Raw genomic sequence first — 26,245 nt, 5'->3', positions numbered from 1 at the left:
TGCAAACCCTACAAATACAACACTATGCAGGCATGGATCAATGTACTGTTTACAAAAGATTTCATGATTTTGTGCAAGATTGATGATTTTACATTTGCTATTTTTTAATGATAGTGTTAGACATTTTTTTTATATTGATAAACAAATACAAATAAAATCTAGTTTTACTTTTATATGTTTATTTGCATTTGGGAAGTGAACATTCTTTTATAATGATAGGATGATTTTCCTTAGAAAAAAAAAAAAGAAAGTAATAATGTTCTATTCTACTAATGTTCTATTTTGTAGGGCCCCTGTCAGTCATGGGCCCCTAGAATCACCATCACTTCTCTCCCCCTTATACTTCAGGCACTTCTGTTGGCTTTTTGAGAACAGATTTTACTTGTCAGAGTATTTTTCACTGCATTATAACTCAAGTAAATGACTTGAGCACCTCCTTCACCACTAAACCTGGGGCTTTGGGGTTCGTAGGGGTAGGCTATAGGAGTCTGGGGTTGTTTCCAGCTGCTCAGTTGGTAATCCAGTCAGTCTTGGCCAAAAGTAGTTCCCATGCCTCACACAGCAGAATTACATCATTAGAAAAAAAATGTTGTTTCAGTAAGGTATTTTAATGCGAAGATATTCTAACAATCACTCACTGAAGCCATCGGAGAGTTTATAGGAATCCTGCAAAGCCTTGGTTGCAAACCTGATCAGTGTACAGGTCCAGTGAATTGTTTTTGTAGTGAAAGGTGGACTTCTGCCAGTGGGGAGGTCTAGGTGAGCTGTGATATATGGCAAAGCTCTTTCCCACGCCGTTCCCCTACAACTCCTCGTGTCTCCACGCCTGCAGTACAGAGACAGAGGAGGAGGAGGAGGAGGAAGAGGGGGGTTCAGTCCTGGAATGTGTGCGCGCTCCTGATTCCCTCTGTTCTCTTTGCTCGCGGCGCGCCGCACAGACAGTCTCGTGAACGCGCTCGACCCGCGACAGGTCTGGAAGTGCGAGGAGGAGGCAGGAAAACGGTGGAGCGGGGAATGATGGCGGTGGGCAAGAAGAAGGGACAACTTTGATACCACACAACCGGGATGTTTTAGGCGATCTTTCGACGGTGCCTAACACGATGGAGCAGCTACGAGGTGAGAGCTGTACAAAGTTGTAGTTGTACCTTGGAGGTGTTGTCCGGGACGAGTGTTCACATTTGCAGCGGCTCGGAGTCAAACTGCCACAATGAAGTGTTCAGGCTCAAACACCAACGGTAGCCTTAGTTAGGTAAAACCGACAGCTGGGTGGCGTGACTGTAACTTAGTTTGCTGGTTTATGTCGATTAAAGTGTTTCTAACAAACTGGAACCGGCAAAGTTTATAACTAGTTGAATTATTAGCTTAGTTTACAGTTTTCGGACGCTAGCAGCAGCACAACTGTATTACTAACGCTTAACCTTTAGCTAGCTCTCAACTTCTAACTTGTACTTTTAACTACTTTTCATGTTTTATTTCGTGTGTTCAAAAATAAATTTACCCGTGAATGAAGTGAGAACAGTCCTGGATAGTGGAGTAATGGTCTGTGTATTAATGCATTGTCCCGGTTTTCCTTTCTTCAGATGACTTCACTGTGTTTGTTTAGCTGAATTGCTCCAAAGAAGCTCCGCCGGACCCATGGCACCGTTTGCGTAAAGTACAGGGGATAAAGTTCAACAACAGACAACCAGCAACCTTTCCGTAACCGGCTTTTTTAACCAGGGCTGAAGTCAAAAACCAGGCGAAAATGATCAAAACGGAGAGTAAAGGGAGCGAGAGGACCCTGAGGAGCGCGTCCCCTCATAGAAACGCATATAAGTCGGACTTCCACGCCATTAAATGTTCCTTTGATGGTCCGAAATCTGAGGGCGCCAGCAAATCATATGCAAATGGCTCCAGTGACACCCGGGAGGACTCGAGGGGTAGGCCATTTGGGACTCGGGTGAACAAGATAAAGAACATATTCCTGCAAATGGATGGTCAGCAACAGGAGACCCAGGATGCAAAAGTGACTTTGAAGACGGAAGTTTCCCCACCAAAGCCACAATTTCCAGTCAACACACACAGAATGAACTTCAACAGTCCTACAAGCCCAGAATCACTTAATTTAGATAAAACACCCAAGGGGGAAGATGTTGAGATAGATAAAGTGGCTTTGGCAGAGAAGTTCTCTGTGACCAGAAAACTCTTTGAAAGGGGCATCAAAGAGCAGCCTGCAATTGAGAAGCCGTCACCAAACAGAGTAGTGAGTCGTTTGTCTCTTGGTAGTGCGTCTGATGAAGGGAAGAGCACAAGGAGAGTGTCAGGATCATTTGAGACAACCACAAAACCAGAGCAAACTGCTACACCAACAGCCAAATGTTGGCAAGATGAGAATGCTGACAGTGACAAAAGGCATGTGTCCAGGGTGTCACTGAATGCAGGACCTATCTCCAAGAGGTTGGAAAATTATATGGCAGAGAATGACTCAGAAGACAACAGCACAGCTGTTGCCAAAGGGGGAGTGATATCTGCTAAATACAGTACCACTGAAACTTTACTGCCTACCTCCCCAACAAGGGACAGCTTACATAAACCGATTCCCCCTGTTAAAGAAGCCACTAATTCTACACCTGTAACATATGCCACTAGCAAAAACGCAAATCATACAGCATCAGTCTCAAGTGTTGCACTCAAATCAACATTTCCATCCACTAATGCAGCTTACAAATCAGTTTCTCCACCGGGCGAAGCCACTCACAAACCCCTCTTACCAGAACAAATGACTCCAATAAGCGGTGGCTACAAGCGTTCCTCATCATCTGGTGATGGCTTTGGTAGGACATCTGTGGGTGGGGATGATGGCAAGCCACATAGTCCTCCCCCAAGGGACGTGCAGCAGCCTCAACCATTAGCTGGGGGAATTCAGAGCACCAACAGGGCCAGATACTCTGAAAAAGCCAAGAGTAGTGACAATGTGGTGCAAAGTCCCATCAGGGATAAGTCCCCCGGCCAGACCTCATCATTGGATTCCAGGGGGGTGGGAATGGTGCGAGCAGAACTAGTTGTAGTTCAGAATGAGTCGTCAGAGAGTGATGAGAATGAAGACGGGGATGTTAGAGATAATGTTTTCGAAGAGCAGAAGGTGCAAAGCTCAACAGACTTGAAAAGAACCTTTTCACCTGAAAAGCAGAACTGTAACCCTGCCCATCATATCATAGCAAGAGATGTCACAAAAGAGAAGCAAAGTGTAGCAGAGACACGTAGAGTCTCAGAGGGCAGTGAGCAACTTGGACTAAAGGAAGAAAGTCAGCAAGATGATGTAGAAAATCAAGAGGAAGATGATGAGGTGGCAGAGGAAGAGAGTGAGCTGGAGGAGCAGGTAGACCAGAGCATCCTGGATAGAGCCTCTCCAGTCATATATGGAATAGAGAACGCAGCATTTGTGGATGACAGGGATGTAGACCAGGTCCTCAGGGAAGAGGAGGATGAAGAAGATGAAGATGAGGAGGAGGATCAAATGTATAGGGAGTATGATGACTGTTATGAGGCCCCTGGTTTGTCAGATGAGGAGGAGCCTCCCCAAAAGAGGAAAATACAGTTCTCTACTGACCCTATACTGGTATGTATTCTGTGTTGTTTACATCAGAATAATTGCTGCTTATCTAAAACCTAATGCACAGCACATTCATTATAAACCACTGTCCCACTGATTCAGCAGACCTAGGTGTTTCCCTGCAGTCATGTAACAGATTAGAGCAGACTGAGAATGAATGCCTTTACAAGACATGTTGATGTCACAGCCTCTTCACCGTCTCATCAAAACACTTCACCACACTTCAGACCATCAAACCTGTATTTTGTCTAATCTTAGTGCTCAGTGAAGCTCAGAGTTTGACATCTTAGTCTCACAGTACAATAACCCAGCAAGAGGTGAGACGAAAGAGAAGGAGTTTGGGGCACAATGTTGTTTGTGGTATTTTTGGAAATATTGTTGACATTGCATAAGAGCTTGTGAGAGCAGGGCCACAGCTGAACAAGTGCAGCACTGAGATAGAGACATGCGAGATGGTACAGTAAGAAATCAGGGCCGTCTCTGAGTCAGTGAATATTTTAACTCCTATAGAGTAACTCCAGTCTGTTTGTGATTCATGTGTTGCTCTCATAAGGGACTTTTTACTTCTGACTAAAGTGGATATTTGAGGAGGAATGTGGGATATTGTTATTCACTCATCATGTATTTTACAGACCATGGCTCAGTTATCTTATTACTGCTGGGGAATTCCCGATTTTAATTTCCAATAGATTGCACTGATATTATTTTTTGTGTTACAATTCCCTAATGCAGTTAAGCTCTCATAGCTCTCTAAACTTTATTAAGGCTTTGTAAAACTTGATAGCTAAGAAAGCTATTACAAAAGTTGTCCAGTTTTTGAGTAATATGTTTTTATAAATGCTTGCTATGAGGTCTGGGCACAATATTAGATTAACTCGATAAATTTGAGTTTTTAATGTGAAACATGCCTAAATGTATTAGATTATTACTCCTACACCAGCCTTTCTCTGTAGTTATGACCATGATGTAGGCTCTTAGTCTTTGAGAGTCGCCTGCAGGAGTGAGCTTTGCTGTTAAACAGCAAGCTTGAGTAATGGCAGCTTTAGCTGCTAAAGAAAACAAAACAGTACAGGTAGTCACGTCACCTCAGTGATATGGAAATGGTTGGGTTTGGCAAGGTCTGATATGTGGAACAGGTTACCATCCTGTATAAAGTTTATAGAAATTGTACTAAAAGTAGTACAACAAACCTGTTGTACCTTGTAAATGAGTTGAAGTATCAAAAGCCTGTATTAACTTGGAAAACATTTAGTCTTAAGTTTGACTTAACATAGACTGAAAAATGTATCAAAATGATGAAAATAAAGATTACATTTTTAGCAATATCATCCAACCATTTTAGCTTTGCTCCAACTCCCATTTTCTAACATGATATTCCAGCTGATTATCTGTTTGGACTACTGCAACTCTTCAAGTTAAAAACATTACCCATGAGTATATTAGGGTGTGGAGGATGTAGACCTTGTATCTCCCATCACAGATATTCACTACCACTATATCTAATCAGTATTTTACAAGAATTGAGTAAAACAAATCATTCCAGTGCATTCCACACAGTCGGAATAGCTCAGTGTTTATCCAGCCTTTAAAATGTGCTGTTATCTCAGGGTGTATCCCCCTCCCCATCCCAGTCATCATGGCAGGGGGTCCTGGGAGAGGGGACCAGAAGCTGACCTGGACTGGACACAAACAACAGTGTCTCTCCTCCACCCTAAGTGAGGCTATGACAGAGATAAACATAGCTTTTGACATCACAACAATAAGTTAGACTGTTTTTCCTCTCTGTTGTAGTTCACATCGTCATCATAAGACTTCAAACAGAAGAGAATTTGCAGACCCAAGGCTGTTGATTTTAATAATACTTAATTCTAGGGGTGGATGAAACAGCCAAAATGTTATCATGTTATACGCAATTTTGTATTACTGTAGTGGTATATGTATCATGATACAGAAATTAATGTATATTGGGGGGGGGGGGGGGGGGGGGGTCATGCTAGAAGTCTATCAAAAACTGCATGCAAAAACAATGCTAGATGCTAGAAGTCTATCAAAAACTGCATGCAAAAACAAAACACTTAAAACATCAAAAACTAACATTTCAAAATGGAAGCTTAAAGGTTCCAAATGAGAACAATTCAAGTGTTAAATGTTTTAAGGCAAAGTCAGTCATTCAGTGCATATAAAAATTACAAGCACTAATTAATTTTGACTTTTATCACAAGAAAAACAAACTTGACGTTTCCAGCAATTGCTCAAGTCATGTGGGAATGTTCTTGCTTTCTTTGCCGCACAAATCACATTTTGTGAGGCAGCTGAATTGGTGAGATCATGACAGAATCCATCCTTGATTTTTTTTTTTTTTTTTTTCCCCAACATACCCAGCCTACCCTGAATATGTAACTGAGACACTAAGGTATAGCTCTTGCAGTGGAAACAGTATTGGCAAATTTCTGCCACTTGGCACGTTTTTGCTGTTGCACCATGAACACTGTCATATCGCCCCTAGCCTTAGTTAATTATATGGACTAAAAGGAAGCACTATTCAGAAAACATGGAAATATCAGTAAGCATGTGAACAGTGCTGGTATTGGAAGACTTATTGTTTCCATCCATGGTACCATGCCCAATTGGTTGTGAGAGCACCTTTAATGGTTCACATGAAAATGGTGCAAAGTAAGGTGAGCATGTGTCACTGATGTACTTTTCATTCTCTTTTCATAAACGATTACATGCAGCTGACAGACTAGAAAGAACACAGACAGATTCAGCAAAACGGTGACATGCACTCATTCAGACCGTACACTGTGTTAGATGGTTTGCATGGACAGTAGTGATCATTTGTACCTGTGACCTGATTGAGAGAGGTCTCCTGCTGGCACTCCATCATTCTCCACAATCTGCCAGTTAGAGCAGAAGCTGTAGCTAAACAGGAGAAAAGAAGTGATTTGTGCTTCTACTTCACAACAGGATTAGGTCTCTGCGTAACCCGAGTCATCTTGATAATGTGTCCTGTGTGGAAGAAAGGTCCTCTTTGTAAAGAGAAAGAAAAGTCAGTGATCCAGAGGAAAAGCCCTGAATGATCTGTGCAGAGTGATGTGATAAATCCTAAAAGTGAGAGTCTGACATGTTGTTGGATCGTGATAGAAATACATAAAAACTGTCACTGCATAGTAGGTTTAAAATCAAAGCTGCAGTTACTTCATACTTGAGGTGTGTGCTGTTTTTAAAAGGGTTTCTTCTGCATATATTGTACATTAATGCAGACTCACAGTTTAGTAGGGCGCTGAAATGCTGCATTTCCCATTGCTGCTGTGTCAGTATATAACTGCTGTACCCTCTGGCTGTATGAGCAGTAATCATATTGCACCATTACTTAAAATTATATCTGTTTTTTGGTCAGGATGTTCCTCCTTTTTTAACAGCAAATAAAACTGGTGTCTGTGTGTTCAGGCCAGTCCTCATTTGAAGACAAGTTTCAGGTCCAGATTGCTTTTACTAATCAGTTTTCATTTTTGCTTCATCTATGAATTTTTTTCAGCCTCTGACTGTGGTATGGCAACAAGCTTAGAGCTACTGGATGATTAACACTCTCTCTGCAGGTGTCTTATCTGCGTGGGGACAAAGACTGCACAGTCAATTCCAAAGCAGTTATGTGGGGTATCCAGAGAGGATTTCAGGGCATTTTTCTGAAACATTTCACATGAGGATAATTAGAAGTTATGAGCCAGTTAACCATAGCAGACAAACGGAGACATGCACAATTCACAGGAAGTACCACCAGCAGTTCTTGGTCAACACATTGTCTGTCCTGGAACACACAGGGTGTGGTGACGGATTGAAGAGTTTATTATGACTGAAAGACTTCTTTTTTCCCTTTTGTTTGCACTGTAGAAGATTACACTGTCCATACTGGTCATTGTTCAAGCATATACCTCCTTTTGTCAGTCTGGCCTTCCATATAACTGTAGTGCTGCTTTTTCTGTAAACTCTTCACCTGCTTCAGGTAGAGCACTGTTTGCAGACATTCATGTGGATTGAGATAAGAGTGTAGTACATATGCTGAGTATGTTCTGAACAGGGCAGAATCCTGTCCTCTGTATTTCATATGATCAGTTAAAAGTAAAAACACAGTTTTCTACAGTTTTTGCTGCCAATCCATCCCATGGTGTTATGCTTTCCATTTCCTATCTGCAATAGGTTCTTCTGCTGGCCAGAGGAATGTGTCTGACATGACTCCACCCTCATCCAACCAGCAGAGAGACCTTAGGATCTGGGTTCACTCCAGACACCTGGGCTAGTGGGTGGTTATTCTAAAAGACAGGGATGAATACTAATGCAGTCAGCTCAATGCCATTCATTAAACAACTTGGCATGGCACGAGTCTTGTGCTGATTGTGACTGCCTTAAATGGCTCATTATGCCATTACAGGCAAACACATTAGTAAGTGCTGTGTATTTTCACTGAAAGTTAACAGTGATTGTGTATGTAAAAAGGTTTCAACAGCCCTTTCAGGACAAAAGTAGCTTTTGTGGGCCATTTATAAACAAACCTGTTCAACCTGTTTATGTTTGCTCTCCTTTGGAAATATGATTCCATTATGGCAGCTTGCTGCGGTTGTACTCCACCTCTTCCTGCTGGAGTTCATAGTTTTACACACATTGGCTTAAGGCAGGAAAAATAATATATGCTGTTGCATTTGTAGTGTAGAATAGTCAACTTCAAAAGGCACACAGTTAGTACAAGACAAGATTTTGCAGTCTTTACTCCTGTGATTACACAGGATCTGAGAACTGGGCCCCATATCTTCCTTCTTAATGATTGTATGATATGTGCCTGGCTGCCACCCCAGCCCTAGCTTGCCCTCACAGCATGTTTTGATTTGTTGTCTTTTTGTCGGGCTGCTTACATTACAGGCTCCCCCAATCCAGTGGTCAGCCCTCATTTTGCACTGGAAAGAGATTTCTCTGGTTTGCTTTCCTCACAGCTGCTGACTCATTTCCCACATTGGTATTCTATTGTGGGGAGGGGAATGAGGGAAAGATGGAGAGGGTTTTCAGTGTGGGTGTGGGTAGCATGTGGTACATCTGTGCATGTGAGCACATGCTAAGAGGACAGGACAGACCACTCCAGCTGTACTATGTAGAGGTGAAAGGCCCACACATAGTGTTCAGGGCTAGAGGAAATGGAAATATGGAAATCGCCCAACAGTCTAGTGACCCACACTACATACACTGTCACTACAGTAATAGCAGCAAGTCTGTTAAGAACAGTAATAAATATGTTCATACTTTATTTGGTGAGTTTCTCTGAAATTATGAGTGATTAAAAAAATCAGCAAGTATATGAAATTAAGGTTCAATATGTAGTATTTTCTACGCTGAAATGCTCAAGATGCTTGTCATTAAAGGTTCAATATGTAAGGTTTTGGGGGCTAATTGTAGAAATGGAACATAATATTCATTAATTATGTTACTTGTGTATAATGACATGAAAATTGTTTTCATTATCTTATAATTCAGTGTTTATTTCTAATATCCCTGTTATAAAAAGCTGTGATGAGAGCCTCATTTGCAGCAACTGTTGGTAAAATTGTGGGGGTTTTGTGTGTTCCAGTCTGTAGTTTCACCACCAAATGCCACACACTGAACCCTTAAAACAGAGAAGTGGATGCTCTGTCTTTATTCATCCCAGTTTGCAACTGGTGGGTAATCCCCCCCTGCCTTTTTCTGCAGGTTAGCACTTTGCGTTACTATCATAATTTAGCCACAACATACAATTTAGTATTACATAATTCAGTCATTTAACAAGTTTTCAGCAGTTAATGTGTTAAACAAATCTCTCTAGACAGACCTCAAGGGACATGTGGTGTTGAAAGAATGTATTAAATAACTTTGAATGTCATACCATTCCTCTTTTGCCCATTACCTACTTGTTGGAGTCCTACCCGATCAACAGCTGTGTGTTACGGTTTTATCCGGTGGTCAGCTGGGCATGTGGTGAGCAGTAAATGGAAAATGAGTGTTTGGTCTGATAACTGGAGACAGTGATAACACTGTGCACTGTGTAAGGGGTATTTTTGTGAGCATGGGGCTAGTAAAGAGATTGATTTCTGTCTTTCTTGTGAAGAAGACAGTGGTTGAGTGATTAGGTTTCAGTAAAGAACAGAACATTGTTTGAAAAAGGCCTGCGAGTCCATGGCAACAGGGAAGTCAGACATGGGAGTAGAGGGGGAGGTAAAGGGGGAAATGCCGAGTGAACTAATGCTGCTGCTCAGCCTTTGCTGGGACACAGGATGCACTGGTGTTCCCTTTTTTCTATTAGCCTACATTTTCAAGCCTTAATTACTAAAGTCTCCAAAGTCACAACTAAAAAGCATTTTTCTGCCTTAATGAAATTTCTGTCTGCTCTAGTTTTGTGCATCCATTTTTAACTGTCTAAATTAGTTAATAAGCTTTACCATTTCGTTTCATAGAGGCTTGTTTTTTCAAAGAAAGGGAATATTAGTTTTAAGATGCAATTAGGGCAGCTATGTCTTGAGGAGCCTATTGGATATAAAAAGGGTTTATATATTTATAGTTTTTAGATAGCACACTTTGGTATAGTAAAGGGATAACACAGTGTGTAGTTTGACAGGCCTGTGACAATATGGTCCAAGAAGGTGGATTCAGAAGGAGGGGAACTCTCTTGGGCTGATGGTGGGTTGAGGCCCCATGAAAAGCATTCCTGCCTTCACCACAGAGCTGCAGTGGTGTGCATAATCTGCCACTGTCTAATCTTCTTTCATTTGGGAGGGGTATCTGTGAGTGCACTGAAGTAGTACATGAATGTTCTGAACCGAGATAACATAATAAGAATCTGGTAGCATAAATGTCTCGGAGAAACTGTGGTACTATTTCATTTTGACAAATTGAACAGACTCCCATGCAGAACACAGAGCTTATTCTGGAAGCTTACTATCTGCACCGTGTTGGGCTGTGTCCAAATGCTACACAGTGAGGAAACCGAAAGACAAGGGGAAAGGAGATTGGTTGCGGCTGATTCCTCAAGTCGTAACACGTTGCAGGATCTAGACCTCAGACTCTGTTGCCCAGAGTGGAAATATTTACTTGATTACATCATACATCAGTTGTTGTGAATAATCTCTCTATCAAAGGCTAATCCTATAGCCTTGCTCCCTTTTTGTTATTTGCTGAGTGATCACCTGCTCTACAGTGTTTGATAACCCCAATTTAAGGACTCCACCCAGATTAAGCCTAACAATGACCAACCAGGGGGCTGTGTTACAGACCCATCCTGGGCTCATCTCCATAATCAGGAGATAAGATTAAGCTCCCAGTGGAGTCTTGCAAGGATTTTTCCACAATAAAAAAACATCAGATTGCCTGTTTGTTTAATGTAACTTCCTCTAGATGAGTGCACTTGAAAATCTAAAGGAGTCTGTCGGATTCTTCATAAACATGTTACTAGACCTTGGTCCCAAACAAAATTCAGTGCAGAACTGTGTTGCTGCTAATCTTGTAACACACAGAATAACAGGCACACTGTTACTACATTGTAATCACTGAGTCACAACAGATGGCCCTCTCCAATCTATTTTATGCAGAATATTGTGCTCACTTTATCTTGTTTTTGTGAGTGTTTTACAGAGTGGATTATGTAGACCATTCTGCCTGATAATTTTGGTATTAGGTAAACAGCTCAGTGTTATTTTTAATATTTACATACAAAGCTGGTGTTGCAGAACTGGGTAATGGTTGTTGACCCAAGGTTTTAAGATAAGGTTGTTATTTTCCTTAGTATTGCTCTTACTTTTACTCTGTTGATGACAACACTTGTCGCCTCCAACCATTGATCTTTGCTATATTCACTCACAGCTTAGCTCTCCCCAGCTGTGCCCTACTTTCAGCATTGCTCATACCCTGCCATATAATGTCTGTGTGTGTGCTTTATAATTCTAACCAGAAATCAGCCTCTGGGACTCACCCAGTGCTTTGTGAGGCCTGCCTGCAAAGTTCACAGCTTCATAAAACTCTGATGCTAGTCCTCTAGAGTGGATCTTCTGCTTTAGGGACATTGTCACTGTTTTGAAGTTTAGAAGTAGGTCCAAACAAAATGAAGAAGATTTATGATGCACAGTAACACTGTTCATTTTGATGGCAAAATGAGTTGATATGAGCAGCGTGTAGGTTACTGACTGTTAGCTGATACTAAATCATTGGACATCTGGTGAATGCATGACCCAAGCATTCAGAGCTTTATCTGAGATTGGAAATGTTGAGATGCAGAGTATGAATATAAATGATGCACATTGATAAAATAGTTTTTTTCTTTGACTTTTAAGCATTCCTTTGGATGCATTTGTCATGCATGCTCATGTTTCAGTAATGAGTGGTAATAAAAAAAGTATTATTAGTCAGAATTGTCCGATAATTTATCAGTCACTATTTGGTGAATAAAGAAATTATTTGTCTGAATCTCATCTCAATTGATCCAAAGGATTGTAACATTAAGTAGCTTTTTAACATAAATCTGTCAGAACTTAACTTCTTGGTAAGCACACTTATGGTGTATTTTCAGTTTACTCATTCAGTATTTGAACCTTCACAGGTTTTCAGCACCTTCTCCAATGAGGAATATGATCGACGCAATGATGATGTGGATCCAGTCGCTGCATCTGCCGAGTATGAGCTGGAGAAGAGAGTAGAGAAGATGGATGTGTTTCCTGTTGAGATAGAAAAAGGTAGGATAAAGGGAAATGAGAGAGGGAAGATTTAGTAAGGGGGAAAACACACTTGTGCCATGATACTTTTACTCCATCTTTCAAAGTTTCACTAATTTCTTCACATCCAGGAGACAATGGCCTCGGTATCAGTATCATAGGAATGGGAGTCGGAGCTGATCAGGGTCTAGAGAAACTTGGCATCTTTGTGAAAACCATAACAGAGCAAGGAGCAGCTGAGAAAGATGGACGGTGAGTTACTGTGCTGACATGCCACAAACGCACCCACTGTCTTCACAAAAGACACAGCTTAAAATGTTTGCATATACAACAGGAAACATGTCGTGCAGTCACTGTACACTACACAACATAGGTTTTTAGTGTCACCCTCTAGGAATTCCTCATTCCCGAGAGCCCAGCAATGCACAAGAAAAAAACAGCCACATTTATTTTTAACCTCAAGAGGAAGCTAAAAACTAATCCTGCTACTTGTGTTTCCCATGGAATTCTAGTTTGTTTTTATTGCCAGTTACTATAATTTTTTGTCATAAGTACAGCTTGTAAGTCTTAAGTGGAATGCTTTTGAAACATCTCCATTTTCTGTCTTTGTAGTATACAGGTAAATGATCAGATTGTGGAGGTGGATGGAATCAGTCTGGTGGGAGTCACCCAACTATTTGCTGCTACAGTCCTGAAGAACACCAAAGGCACTGTGAGGTGAGCTCAGACAATTTATTCATCAGAGGTTGGGACTGTACTCATAAAGCTCAGTAGTACAAAGAGTTGTTCCTACTGATGAAATCTAAGAAAATCCTCATAGTTAATAAAAATTTCCCGCTGAAGTTGAGACTATATTCTGGTTATTCACAAAGCTTTTAAGGTGAGAAACTTTAGAGAGGAAACCTTTGAAGAAGCTTGAGTTTCTCAAGCAGAGGAAGACAGAGGTAGAAGACATTTTCCAAATTCTGAATTAAAGTGCAGTTAATGAAAAGCTAGCAATTAGAATGTGTGGGGATAAGTTAAGTAGTCCTCTGCATTTCTCTTTCTGTGGTGATGAATATTCAACTTCACAGCTGTGACATGTCTTAATAAAGACTAAACTATCATTAAGCCTGTCCATCCTCTGATCATTATCACTTCCTTCTTAGTTTATATATATATATATATATATATATATATATATATATCAGCCATTCATATCTTTTAAAAGTATGTCTCATAATTACCAAAGGGGTCAGCCACACCTCCTCACTGAAGTAAAGACTTTTGCCCATAGTTCCTTTGAGAATTGTACTTAATCGATGCTAGGACTTTGGTGTTCTCTTAAGTCTCTCTCAGAAGAAGTTGGTAGTGAAAAGTCTGGTATCTCAAAATGATATAAGAAATAAGCATGTTTCCTGAAAGTTCAGAGATCACAGGGTTAGTTTTTTGGCTTCAGACTCAAAGTATTGTAGAACATGTTATTTATCACAGGCAAATGAAATACCTACATGACTGGGTAAGGCCTAAACTGTCAAATCCCAAAATTTGCATTTCCCTCTTGCATGTGAGCTAGAGGACAGATACTGCAGTGTGGTGTTTCAAGAGAACAAATAAAATTTCCATGATATGTGGGACACTAACAAACTCTCCACAAACAGGTTTCTAATTGGTCGAGAGAAGCCAGGGACACAGAGCGAGGTAGCACGCCTCATCAGCGAGACCCTCGAGCAGGAGAAAAACCACCAGCAGCAGCAGCAACAGCAGCACCTGGACGACCTGTACGAGCACTCTACAGAGGAGGTGAGTCAGCATGTCAGGAAGTTTCTGAAATTGTACCTACTACTCCATCTTATTCCCTCTGCTGCACCCAGTCCAATCCTTCTTTGCTAAACCAGGAAGCACAGTAATCAGCTGTCTGTGAGTAAGTCATGCGTCACCACTCTGCTGTGTTGTAAGGTGTTCATTCAGCTGCCTAAGTTGTGAAATGTTTGTTTTCTGAAGAGCGCCCAGCCACAGGCCAGTGGTTATGGTGGAGAAATGAATGTATGACCCACGCAGTATGGAAAAGTATGGAGTTTGATTTTGTCATTTCCAGGTTTGCATAAGCATGGAAAAAAGAAAAGAGTGGAAAATCATGTGTGCTTCCAGACTATTGCCTCAATTCTGTTTTTTTTTTTTTTTAATTAATAAATCATATAAGCAGTCTTTTTTTCTTGTAGCAGGCAGCCAAGCTACAAACATTGTATAATTATTTGGCAGCATAAAAACATGTGCTCTAAGTGTAGCAAACTGTTCTCATCAGTTTTTAGGATTTAAAACTGTTTATTTACTTACTAAACATTAAGCGTTTGTACTCGAAAGTCAAATATTGGCTGAAAAATCTACTGTGAGGGCTGGAAATTTGAGTATGGAAACATGTTATGGGGCATTTACTGTAACAGAAACATACACAACAGAAATTTGAGAAATTCGCTAGTGACTGTGTATTTGCAAAATTTGAGTGTCTGTGCAAAGTTACTGAGATTACTGCTCATGTTTCTTTCTAAAATGCTGCTGATTTCCTACTGATATTAGTATCCAAACTTCAATGCTTTGGGCCACTCCACCAGTGTTTGGCTTTGATTCATTGATGCAGATAACGGCGAATTCTGCCACTAGGAGTGTTGTTGACACATGCTGAGCATATTCTTGGGCATGTAGGGTGTGTTGGTGTATGCAATATGTGATACCATTATGTGTCATATTTCAGGAGGAGCGTTATGAAGAGGATTCCATGGATGAGAGGATTCTAGGCTCCAATTTCTCTCCAGGGCGGAACGTAGAGGTGTTTGAGCTGCCTGATTCAGAGGCCTTGTTTCTGCCAACCAACATGGACAGCTCTCAGATGGCCTTCAAGTTCAAAGAGGTATCACACAACACTTGTACATGAGTTACAAATTTAAATCGGAATTTTTATTCTTCTGTTAAAGGTTTTCTAATGTTATTTTCTTTCCTCTCCCCACAGCTGCAGCTCAAACATAGCATTGCAGCAGCTGAAATAAATCAGCTTAAGGAAAAGGTATGTTGAAAAAGGAGTGATGGTTTAGTTGTTTTTTATCACGCTGCCTTTTTTAAGTCCTAAAATATGAGTAAACTAACCAGCACATAAATGGTGTTAGTACAGTAAACCTGTCATCATCTCATTACAGCTAAGGGCATCTGAAGAGGACAAGTCATTATTTGAGGCCAGAGAAACTGCACTGGAGCAAAAGTTAGAGGATAGCAACGACAAGATCCTGAAGTTGGAGAGTTACTGGCTTGAAGCTCAGGCTCTGTGCAAGAATGTTAACGAACAGTTAGCTGACACTCAGGCCCAGTATGAGACTCTGGACAAGAAGTACAACAAGGCCAAGAAATTACTGAAGGACTACCAGCAGAAGTGAGTTTGTCCTGAGTTACACAACAGTATTTTAAATGTTGGCATGGGTGACCTGAAGTTGGCATTCATTGATGGAATGATACATTTTGCAAGATTCAGTGGTTTAGTCAAGTAATTGTATTTAAAAAAAAAAAAAAAAAAAGCAGCTAAAAACAATGTTGACCAAAATGCTTTCGTGCAGAAACTGAACAGCACATCTTGATAAATATATTGATATATAGTCATGCGTAAGTGTAAAACTATTGAACATTCAGTAACAGGATGTTTTCATGTTGTGTTTGTTGCATTTTAAACATTTTAGGTATGTAGAAAGACTGTGGAGAATGTTAAAAAAAAGAAAATGAAAGAGTTGCATATATTTATTCCACGAACACTCTGCCCTCCTACACTAACTAATATCAGCACAAGTTGTATAGTTTGAGGAGCAAGATATGATTTTACTTTTTCTCATCATAACAGTCCATGTAGGGGGTGAAGTGGTTGTAACATAATATAAAATGCATTTACAAGTTGTTTATTAGGACTAATGGGAGAGCACATTTCCTTGGTTGCTCTGCAGAGAAATAGACTTTGTAAAGAGAGAAGAGGACCTGAAAAAGAGTTTAGAAGAAAAAGACAAGTGGTACAAGGAGCAGCTGGAGAGTTTGCAGAACAGAGTAAGACAAACCTCAGCTTTAATAAATGCTTATTCATGTAGACTCACTAGAAGAACTGAAGTGAACATGAAAGCTATTGTTTTGTTCACAGATAGCGGTCCTGGAGTCTAGAGGGGCCTCAAGTTTGGAGACTGCTCAGTACTCAGCAGCAGAGGAGGGACAAGGCAGCCAAGACCCAGTCATCTCTAATACACAGTCTGTTGACTCACTGCAAGGTACAAAGGGTTGTCAGTGTTAAATACAATTTCATACGGAAGGACACACGTCATAGCTTGAGTGTGTGATCTATAAAACATTTATAAGCACACCTCATAAACCCTGGTAAATGATTAAAACAAAGATGCAGTATCTTTAGACTTGTGTTGAGTATTCTGTTGTATGCTTTTCTGTAGAACAAGACTGGAATGAGGTGGTGCCTGAGACTGAGCGCTTGGACACCAGTGCACACAGAGCAAAAGGCGTGCTGGCTCAGAAGGCAAAACGCCAGCCTCCATCACGGAACAAACTGAAGGAGAGCCTCACAGTGGCCTTAAGTCACTCTCAGGTCAGACACATTACATTATGTTGATCCAAACCACACTGTCCACCTCTTGAAGTTAGAAATAAAGTGCAACATGAAGCCCATCAAGACATGATCACTATCAAAGGTCTGTCTGATTTTAACACTGTTAAGCAAAAACAACCTGTGTCTCATCTAAAGCTGTAGAGTGGTAAGATAAGCAGGTCTATCTTTGGAAGTGAGTGTGCTCGAAGCAAACTCATCAGTCACAGTGAATATCATCTATTTTTCTAACAATTTACTTCCACTGTTTGTGGCTCATTTGTATTTTTATTTATTTAGTTAGTTACAGGACAGTGTGTATCAGCATTAGTTACAAAGAACAAGATGCATGCACCAGATTTAGCAGAGAAGCTAATTTCCATCCGTTGTCCTGGACAAACAGCTAACATGAGAAACATCACTTAGATTACAAAGTCATAATTCATAATATACTGGAAGAAAACCGTTAAACATGACAGATATAGGAAAGTCGGCTCAGATTGAACGGCTTCAGCCAAATACATAAAATGGGGCTTACATTCTAAAAATACACTAACTTTCCTAGAGCAAGAATTAGATAGAAAAGATAGAATGAGAAGGAGAGAAGAATAGATACATAGGATAATTGTGCAATTGCAAACCAGACATAGAAAAAAGTACAAGGGAAAAGTATTGGGCTAAAACTTCAATAGAACTAACCAAGACACAATACATGTGTGCAGAGATTAGTACAGTACTTGATTTGTTTTACCAGACTATAATATTTGCCATAGACACTAGAATGCGTATTAGTGTTGGCAATGCTGGTTACCTCCTTCTGCCCCCTTATCTATAAAAACATTTTAAAATGTCTAAACATGATTAGCAACAGACTTGTACATGAAAGCAATAATGTATTAATAATATAGAGAGTTAAGAGCAAGGACACTAAATTATATACAAGTATCCCAGGCCTGTTATTTACAGTGTGTACATGACATGGCTTATCAGACCTATGTAGAGTGGATGTTTTCATCTTATCTGCTCCTGTTTGTATTTGACAAGTAAATAATTAGCATCGTGCCTACAGGAAACTGAAGAGGAGGAGGAGGAGGAACAGGAGGAGCCAGAAATTCCGAGGAGAAGGAGGTCCATCCAGGAGAGCCTGTCCCTGCCCGTGCCCATCTGCTCAACTGGAAATGAACAGAGAGATGATGCGGGGCAGAGTAGAGATGTGTCCCGTAGTAAGGCAGAGCTCTCCAGCAGCCCGTCCTTGTCGCCATCACAGGGAGACAGCATTGAAAGCAGTGGAAGTCCCTCTTTGTCCCCACTAAAAGACCCCTTATCACCACAGTCTCCATCTGGATTCATGCGCAACGCCAAGAAGAGGGAGTCCAAAGGCAAGACCAAAGAGCCTAAAGGTATTCAAATCTACATGTGACGGTTGCATGTAGGGGTGGGCGATCTGATGATGTATCATGAACCACTTAATCGATGTCTACATTTATGTTTCCATATTTTACTTGATAACTTTAAAGAGCATTTAATAATAATAATACTACAATTTGCAGGATGAATACTTTCTTATAAAACCAGTTGTTTCTTATTGAGGCATTTGAGAAGTAACCAAGCATGGAGGTAGCAAACACAGGAGAGGAGACTGACATGATTATTTTGTTTGCCAGGCAAGGTACTGATTAAAGAGATAAATAACAGGGTTTGGTGGAATGTAGATCTGCAATATGATATGCCAAGCCACAAATATTTTCCTATCCTCACATCCCACTCTTTTGTGTCAAGTATTGAGAAGATCGAAAAGAAATGGCTGATTAAGTATCAGAATATTAAAAGTGCACATAGGTTCGCAATTTCCATTATGTTTTTTTTTTTTATTGAGTTATTCCCTACCAGTTGGAGCTCTCTCTTAACTCTTCATTACCCAATACATTCATAAATTAGGCTGTCACAATGATCAAATTGTGGCTCATTAGATTAGGTTAGACTTTGTTGACCCTACAATGGGGAAATTCACTGGTCAAAGCAGCAACAGAATAAAGTGCAAAAAAAATGTGCATGTATAAATATAGTACAAAAGACAAACAAAATTAATAAGATTGTGATGTGAACTTTGGGTCAGATTCCCTGTATCACTGTATTGTCTTACATTATTTTGTGAGCCTGATCAATGTTCTTTGGTTCCAGAGGAATTAAATGAGCCATTATCAGCAGGAAAACCCAAAAGACGGTTTCCTGACTTTGGGTGAGTCTCCACAGTTATAAACAGTATTTGTTAATTTACTTATTTCGCAGCACTGTTTCACTAATCACACTGTTACCAATGATCAATACAGTGGCCTTCGGAAGTCGGGAGGAAAAGGGAAGAAACATGATAAGGAGGCAATGAGAGCGTCTTTGGACAGCAGGTAAAAATAATTATTGGTTGTCATGTTACTATACTTTGTGCTCTCATACCAGCTGTATCTGAAAGCTGTTACACAGATGGTGTTCACTGACTATCTTTGTCTTACACAGAATTTCCTCTGTTTTAACCCTGTTTTCTCCTTTTCCAAGGGGGTCAGCGGAACTACTGGAGGAATCTGGAGGAAACCTGTCTCCTGCCGAATCAATGACGTCCATCCCTACCTGTATGCCCTTCTCTTGGTTTGGAGACAAAGACCGGGACAGAGACAGGGAGCCCTCATCTTCAAGCAGCAGCCTGCCTTATGCTGCAACGGAGACCAGCAGCGAGCAAAGCCAGGACCGCAAAAATAAGGTATGTAACTTGTACCAAATGTCTCTGAAAATAGAAAATGGTTATAGATGATGCTTGTGTCCAGCTGTAGTTATTTACATAAATTAGATGGATGCAAGGTTACAAGTTTGATTCCTCTGTCACTGTTTGTGTTTCTCTTCTGTCACGGCAATATATTTTAGTCTTGTTGAAAGGGTAAAACTAGTAGACACTTAATGGGAGGCTGTTTCCTGTTTTCAGACATGTGCCGTCATTGGCCAATTCTGCAAATAAGACACTATACAAAGGCCACAGTAACTGGATCCATATGTTAGCCATCAGGGGCAGCAGGCGGGAAAAGATTTGGTGGCTTTTCAATGAGTTTGCAAATAGTGACACATCAAACGCATGCAGTGAAACGCCCGGTTAGCTGTCACATACAGGCTGTGGTTGAGGCTTGTGTTCCCACGATACAGTCTAATGAATTCAAGACCCAGGCTGAGCCAAAGAGATGTGATTACTAAGAAAATGGTTCTGTTGCTGTGTAGGGATTTTTATCAGTGCTTTGCCACTGGAAGACATATTTCACTGAATCATTTTTCCTTTAAACAGACAAATCTCTCCTGGTCGTCTTTATTCAGTCGCTCATTAGATTTGGTACAGTATACATGCTTTTGTTTTACTGCCAATGTTAGATGACACAGTGAAGCTTTACTAACAACTGTAGACGTGTAATTTCTCACCTCAAATGCACCCACTGAATCATTAATTGTGTTTTGTAGTGGGTATGTGGTTGTGTTATAGGGAACTAATAATGTGTAATTATCCACATTCAATTAATCAAGCCAAAATTAGTTCTGCTGCAACAGCTATATTAACTTTTGATTATGTTTGTTCAATAGTTGGTTGTTATAACTAGCTTGTATTGTCCAGGCTGTTTGATAGTGTAACTTAATTATGCTACAAATCAGATGAATGAATTAGTCTTCAAGTTGTAAATACAGTAGCTGTTGCAACAGTTTACTGATTTGGACTGTATTTACATTACTGCAAGTATAACCTGCCTCTAAAACAAGAAACTGCTTTAATTGAAACGTCACTGCATGTTAGGGGTCAACTGATACCACAACCGAGAAGTAGTAGAGGCCGGAAAAAAGATATTTGGGATGGATATACAACTGCAGTAGAAATTAAATCAAAATTTAGAATACAGCTAATACAGACCTTCTTTAAGTTTAAGATGATCAAATCAACAATTAGATAATTGCTGAAATGCACAACATAATATATGACATTGGCATGAATTGGCAGATTTTTTCCTCATCATGTTTAGTCTGGTTCACATGATGCACTGATGAAATAATCCTGTCAGTTGGTGATTATTTCAGTCAGCATCATCATGTCATCTGCATATTACTGCTTTCAGACAGCAACAGCAATGTCCAAACTGCACCTACACACTGAAAATGGCAAGTTTAGACAAAGACATGCATCTTTTTGTCTTTTAACACTACAGTCACAAATGTGCCACCAAAGCAAATTCACCCTCCACACTATTTTGCAAACCATCACTGTTGCAGCATCCCGCTTGTACACTTCCCTAATAATAGAATGATCATTTCAAGTTCAAATGACACAGGCTGCAGCTCAAAAGTACTGTAACATTAAAAATGGTAATTATTCATTTTTTAGATACAGAGATATGATATTGTTGTTAGGTTTCTTAGTTAGGCCTTCTTAGTTATAAAATAAGGACAAATCAATTTATGAATTTACATAAAAACAGGATCATAAAATAAAAATGAACAAACAGTTGATAAATTACTTGATCTGATCTTTTCATTCCTCTGATGTTAATGCACTTCTATGAATCATCTTAAACCCCTGTTTTAATGGTGTTTCTTTCAGTATCCCAGCACCTCCCCTGTTTATCTTTTTCAATGCTTCAGGGCGTCCCCTGTTAACTGAGTTTATTGTCCTAACACACTGAATTGTGCTGACGTACAGAAAATAGCCGTAAAGGTCTCAAAATGTCCTTGATTGAGCCCTCAGTCACTTCAGTGTCACAGTGGGATAGCTGTAAACTCTGTGAGGGTGGACATGAAATCAGATCAGATCAAATCTGATCAGATCAGGATCAGAGCCGATGTAGCACATGTTAAACAAAGATACCAATCATCCTAAAAATGCCATATATATGATTCAATAATCAGTTGACCCCTACTACATGCATATGCTTATTTAACTTTAACACATGATTATTTAATAGTGTCTAATTGACTAATTTGAGGACATCACCCCATACCTGAACTGTTTGTGTTCTTTCAGTAGTAGTAGTAGTAGTAGTAGTAGTGTTAGTGGCTGTAGTGTAGAGGTTGTTGATGTCGTTTGGGTGGTGGATGGGTGTCACTTTAATTATTGCAAATATTAACAACACAATGAAATTCACACAGTAGGTACTTATCTCATCGCTGCTTCTTGCATGTTGAGATTTTCATGACTCTGTTGTGCTGGAGATCATAGACTTGGGTTGTCACCAGTGTGATCACAGCTTTAAAGACTAATTGTCATAATTTAGACACGCTGATAGACAGCGCTGTTGTGTTGCATTTATCTGCCTCTCCTAGTGAAGAACTGTTGTTTGGTGATGTTTGACTTTAGTAAATGCGTTCCTTGTTTCCACTTGTTCCAGAGTTTTTCAGTCATAGATGATTCTAACCCTGCCAGCCCCAGTTCAGACATCTCTGGGTTAGTCGCTGAACCCAGTCTGTCTGGGCGCTCACACACTTTAATCTTCTCTTCCAGTGAGGTGAGTGCTCTCCTTGTTGCGCCATCACAAAAGCAGTGTGGGACGCCTTGATGCAGCTGAAAGGGGACATTCTTAAGCATGCTCTGTGAGCCTCCCCCCCTTCATAGCACTGATTATATCATCAATGAAAGGGGCATAGAAGAGAACTGCATGTGTGTGTTAAAGCTGTTTTGTTTTGTATTGAAACAAGTCTTGTGGCTCAGCTTTTCCTCAGTCAGCTGTGATGTTAACAGTTTGTACTTTTGCCTCTGTTAAAACCATCAACTAGACCTTCATGTTCTTTACAAGCTTTGGCAGACCACAGAACAATTTTGTCTGCTCTGTTGCCTGCTCAGTGCCTACTCAGCATCTGTTTTTTTTTTGTTTTGTTTTTGTTTTTTTCAGATTTTATAGTGTTTAAAATAAACTGAAATGCACATAGTCCTGCATTTGAGAATGTTATTATTTTGCTGTACTTGCACGCTTGATTTCTCAGTGCTAGTATGAGGAGTTTGTACACCACATATAGGTTGCTGTTCTCAGATATGGCAGCTATCTTTGCTAAAAAGGTGGAAAACATGATGTCATTCTCTTAACTAGTGGTTTTAGCATCACTTGACCGACTTCCAAAACAAATGGCTGATGCACACTGTTAGCAGACATCTTCTATATATTAAGGCTCTTTTGAACTAGGGCTGGGTATCGACTGATTCTCAAGGTCCCAATTTTTTTCTTGTTGCTCATTCAATTCAGTAATATTCAGTTACAGATACTGCATTTGCAGTTTATAGCAATTTATGTTAGATATGAAATTGTACAAAAAACACTGTAACATGGGTAATTTTATTCAATATTTATCCTTACGTTAAGAATAGAGTTCAAAGTTCTTGATATCAGGTCTTAAATGAAGACAGATTTGGAACAGAGAATTTGTCAAATCCAGCCCTATTAATAACTGGATTCTTTCTGTGCATGAAAAAACCTGGAATCCACTGGACTTTCAGAACCCCTCACATAAAGTAGACCTGGGTCACATCAGTGCATTTTTGAATAATTTTGCCACACTACAAACAGTAATTCCTGTATTATCTGTGTCCTCTTTAGACCTTGGATGATGAACCCGTCGCCACAGGAAAAGAGTATCAGTGGCAGAACAGACCTGTGTCTGAATGGACCAATCAGCAGGTCTGTCACTGGCTGATGGGCCTGAACATGGACCAGTACACACCAGAGTTCACAGCCAAGGGGGTGGACGGCCAGCAGCTCCTGTACTTAGACAGTGACAAGTTAAAGGTGAACTATCAGCTCCTTATATATGTACTAAGATGCAGTTGGAACTGGAGGACTGTAGGGAGGCGTTGGCTTTGTCTTGGACGCCCCCCTGTGACCAGACTAAATCTGTCCCACTGCCAAACAGGAGTTTCACAGATCTGCAGCATTTCTGTCTTACATTAAAATTTTTAAATGTTACGTATACATAAAGAAACCATTTTGTCCAGTTTCATGTTTTCTATGTCCACATTTCCGATGCAGATCTGTTTAATATTTGTCAACCTGCTGCTGAGACTTAATACTGTCTGTTCACTTCATGGTTAGACTAACCTGTTGGCAAAATAACTATGAATTAAACTCACTCAAATGATCAAATTCCTAAATAAAACATAACTATACTTTGGACAACACATACAACTAACCTTTAAAGTTACCTGTGTTGTCTGAATAAGGAAAAAAGATGATGTGAGGCACAAGTTTAATTATCTAGAGTTCTTCCAGATTGATAATTCTTAAACCACTTCAGACCTGATTCATAAGGCTCTGTAACAGCAGTTTGATCTGCTGAGTCACACGCTTTAAGCAATTCGACAAACAGTGCTGAACAGTGCTGTTGGATGGAAAAAATGCTGGGATATTCATTTTCATTAGCCATGTAAACAGCTTAGTAGGAATATTTGCAAATAAGGGCAAAAATCTGAATGTTTTGCATGTAAACATAATTACTGTTGCACAATTATTGGACCATAATGTTAAGTAAATGTTGAATGCATCTGGTGGAACCAAAGCAGTTTTTATCATGGGGAAATTTTCTTTCCCCTATTGTGACTGACTGACCTAAGGGCATCCAGTGTTTTGGAAATTAACCCCCTACATCTGTGTTTTCATGTGTTCCATTAGTGTTTGATAAGTACAGTTAACTGCTGACAGATACTTGCATGTCATCCATCTCATCATCTTTTGGTGTCACTCTTCTTGATGGCTTTAAGTGTGGTCTATTGGTGAATGTCCATGCTATATTGTGACATAAGGCCACTGAATTTACACCAAAAACACCTTCATTTGTCCTCACCAGCACTGTCTCCAGTGTCTCACAGATGTTGATTCACACAGGACTAATGTCATCACAGAACTGCTGTGTTCATTTGTTGTAGAATATTTACTCTGTTATCATATATTACCTGGGCTCCACTAGTCCTGTGTGAATAGGCTTTAAGATAGTTTTCCTCAGCCAAATATAGCTTGTAACCTTTCGTATTAACCATAGAAATGAAGTTCTAAACCCTCCATCTGTGCACTTGTTTTCAGGCTCTGGGTGTGTCAAGTCAGAGCGACCGGTCAACGATCAAGAAGAAGCTGAAGGACATGCGTAAAGCCCAGGAGAAGCTGGAAAAACAGCGGGAGAAAAGGGAGAAAGAGGTTCGGCGCAGTGGGAGGCTGCCAGTCAGCACCGACTCTGTGTGCTGAGGTCACGACTCTGCCTTCACAGCTCATGTCGGTCACGAATTTTACAACCAAGAAAAACACACAGCAACTGTTTTTGTCACAGCCGGTGCCATGCTGTTTACACAGTGTTAATGTTCACATCCACGGAACATGACTTCAGAGCTTCCTGTTTGTTTCCACCTCTTTTTTCATTTCCATTTTCTCTTCAATATTTTAACAAACTGTAACTGCAACATTTTTAATGGGTCTAGAATGTCAAAAACACGAAAGCTGAATTTGTGATAAAAAAGTCGTTCCAGCTTTCATTCTCCTTTTTTTTTTTTTTTTAAACCACTATAAAGCTACAAGCTATAATTGTAAAAGTCTGTTTTCAGATATAATGTAGTTGTTGCAGATCATGCACACACTTAATTATGGAAGTCAAATATATTCTGCCTTTAACATTTGATATTTTTGCCAGTATAACTCGCGTGTTTCCTTGTACAAGTCTTTATTGTACAGTTCAGATAAAAGCACTATATTTGTCTTTTAAGCTTCAATGGGTGACAAGGTTTTAAGTGTATAAGTAAGTTTTATACATGTGCCTATAACTGCATTACTTTTTTACTTAAATGCCATTGTTTGTTTTCTACTATCAAACATTTTTCTACTAAGTAGAATAGCAGGGCCGTTATATTTACTGAATGAAGAGCAACAAATCAAGTAGGGACAAAGTGAATGCTGCTTCTGTGTCTGACTCTGGCTGCGTTTCGCTGAAATGGTACCGTGATGTTCCGTGTGTCCACGCCATCGCCACGGTTCCATTCAACGGCGACGCGTGCACAAGACAAGGACTTGTGTGAGTTGGAGCACGGTCTTGTGTATGAATGTGAGGCTGAACAAAAGATGATTCCTCTGAACTCAGTGTGCTGTACAGAATACGACAAAATGGACTGCAACGATATGATTCATGTTTTCCATGTCTTCTGAATCAAAAGAAACATTTCTTGGTACATCATCAATAAACTAATTTCTGTTTCATGTTGTGTATTTATATGAATTTTTCTGTTTATTTGCAACCATTATTGGCAAGTCCAAGTTATGAATACCTACATGAATAAAAACATCACAGAACATGAGA

The 26,245-nt window shown here is 40.0% G+C and overlaps 1 protein-coding gene across 2 annotated transcripts; it reads left to right on the top strand.

Annotated features, from left to right (window-relative positions):
- The first annotated feature begins 960 nt into the window (after positions 1 to 960).
- Positions 961 to 26,157, top strand: ppp1r9ala (protein phosphatase 1 regulatory subunit 9A-like A). 2 transcript variants are annotated; one of them, XM_030124864.1, is made up of 20 exons: positions 961 to 1,116; positions 1,581 to 3,598; positions 12,201 to 12,333; positions 12,444 to 12,564; positions 12,925 to 13,029; positions 13,953 to 14,094; positions 15,044 to 15,199; positions 15,299 to 15,352; positions 15,483 to 15,712; positions 16,272 to 16,368; positions 16,460 to 16,583; positions 16,761 to 16,912; positions 17,979 to 18,309; positions 19,091 to 19,148; positions 19,240 to 19,311; positions 19,460 to 19,661; positions 20,232 to 20,276; positions 22,312 to 22,428; positions 23,512 to 23,700; positions 24,988 to 25,146. In XM_030124864.1, the coding sequence occupies exons 2-20, from the start codon at positions 1,745 to 1,747 to the stop codon at positions 25,144 to 25,146; spliced, it is 4,341 nt and encodes a 1,446-aa protein (XP_029980724.1). In that variant the 5' UTR covers positions 961 to 1,116; positions 1,581 to 1,744. The 2 variants fall into 2 exon arrangements, with proteins under 2 accessions (XP_029980724.1, XP_029980725.1); XM_030124865.1 differs by lacking the exon at positions 20,232 to 20,276 and having other exon boundaries at positions 962 to 1,116; positions 24,988 to 26,157.
- The last annotated feature ends 88 nt before the right edge of the window (positions 26,158 to 26,245 follow it).

This window comes from Sphaeramia orbicularis, chromosome 21 (genome assembly GCF_902148855.1).
Source record: "Sphaeramia orbicularis chromosome 21, fSphaOr1.1, whole genome shotgun sequence".
In the NCBI taxonomy this organism is placed as follows: Eukaryota; Metazoa; Chordata; class Actinopteri; order Kurtiformes; family Apogonidae; genus Sphaeramia; species Sphaeramia orbicularis.
Note: the sequence above shows the minus strand (reverse complement) of the source record. Positions and strands in the feature narration are given on the sequence as shown.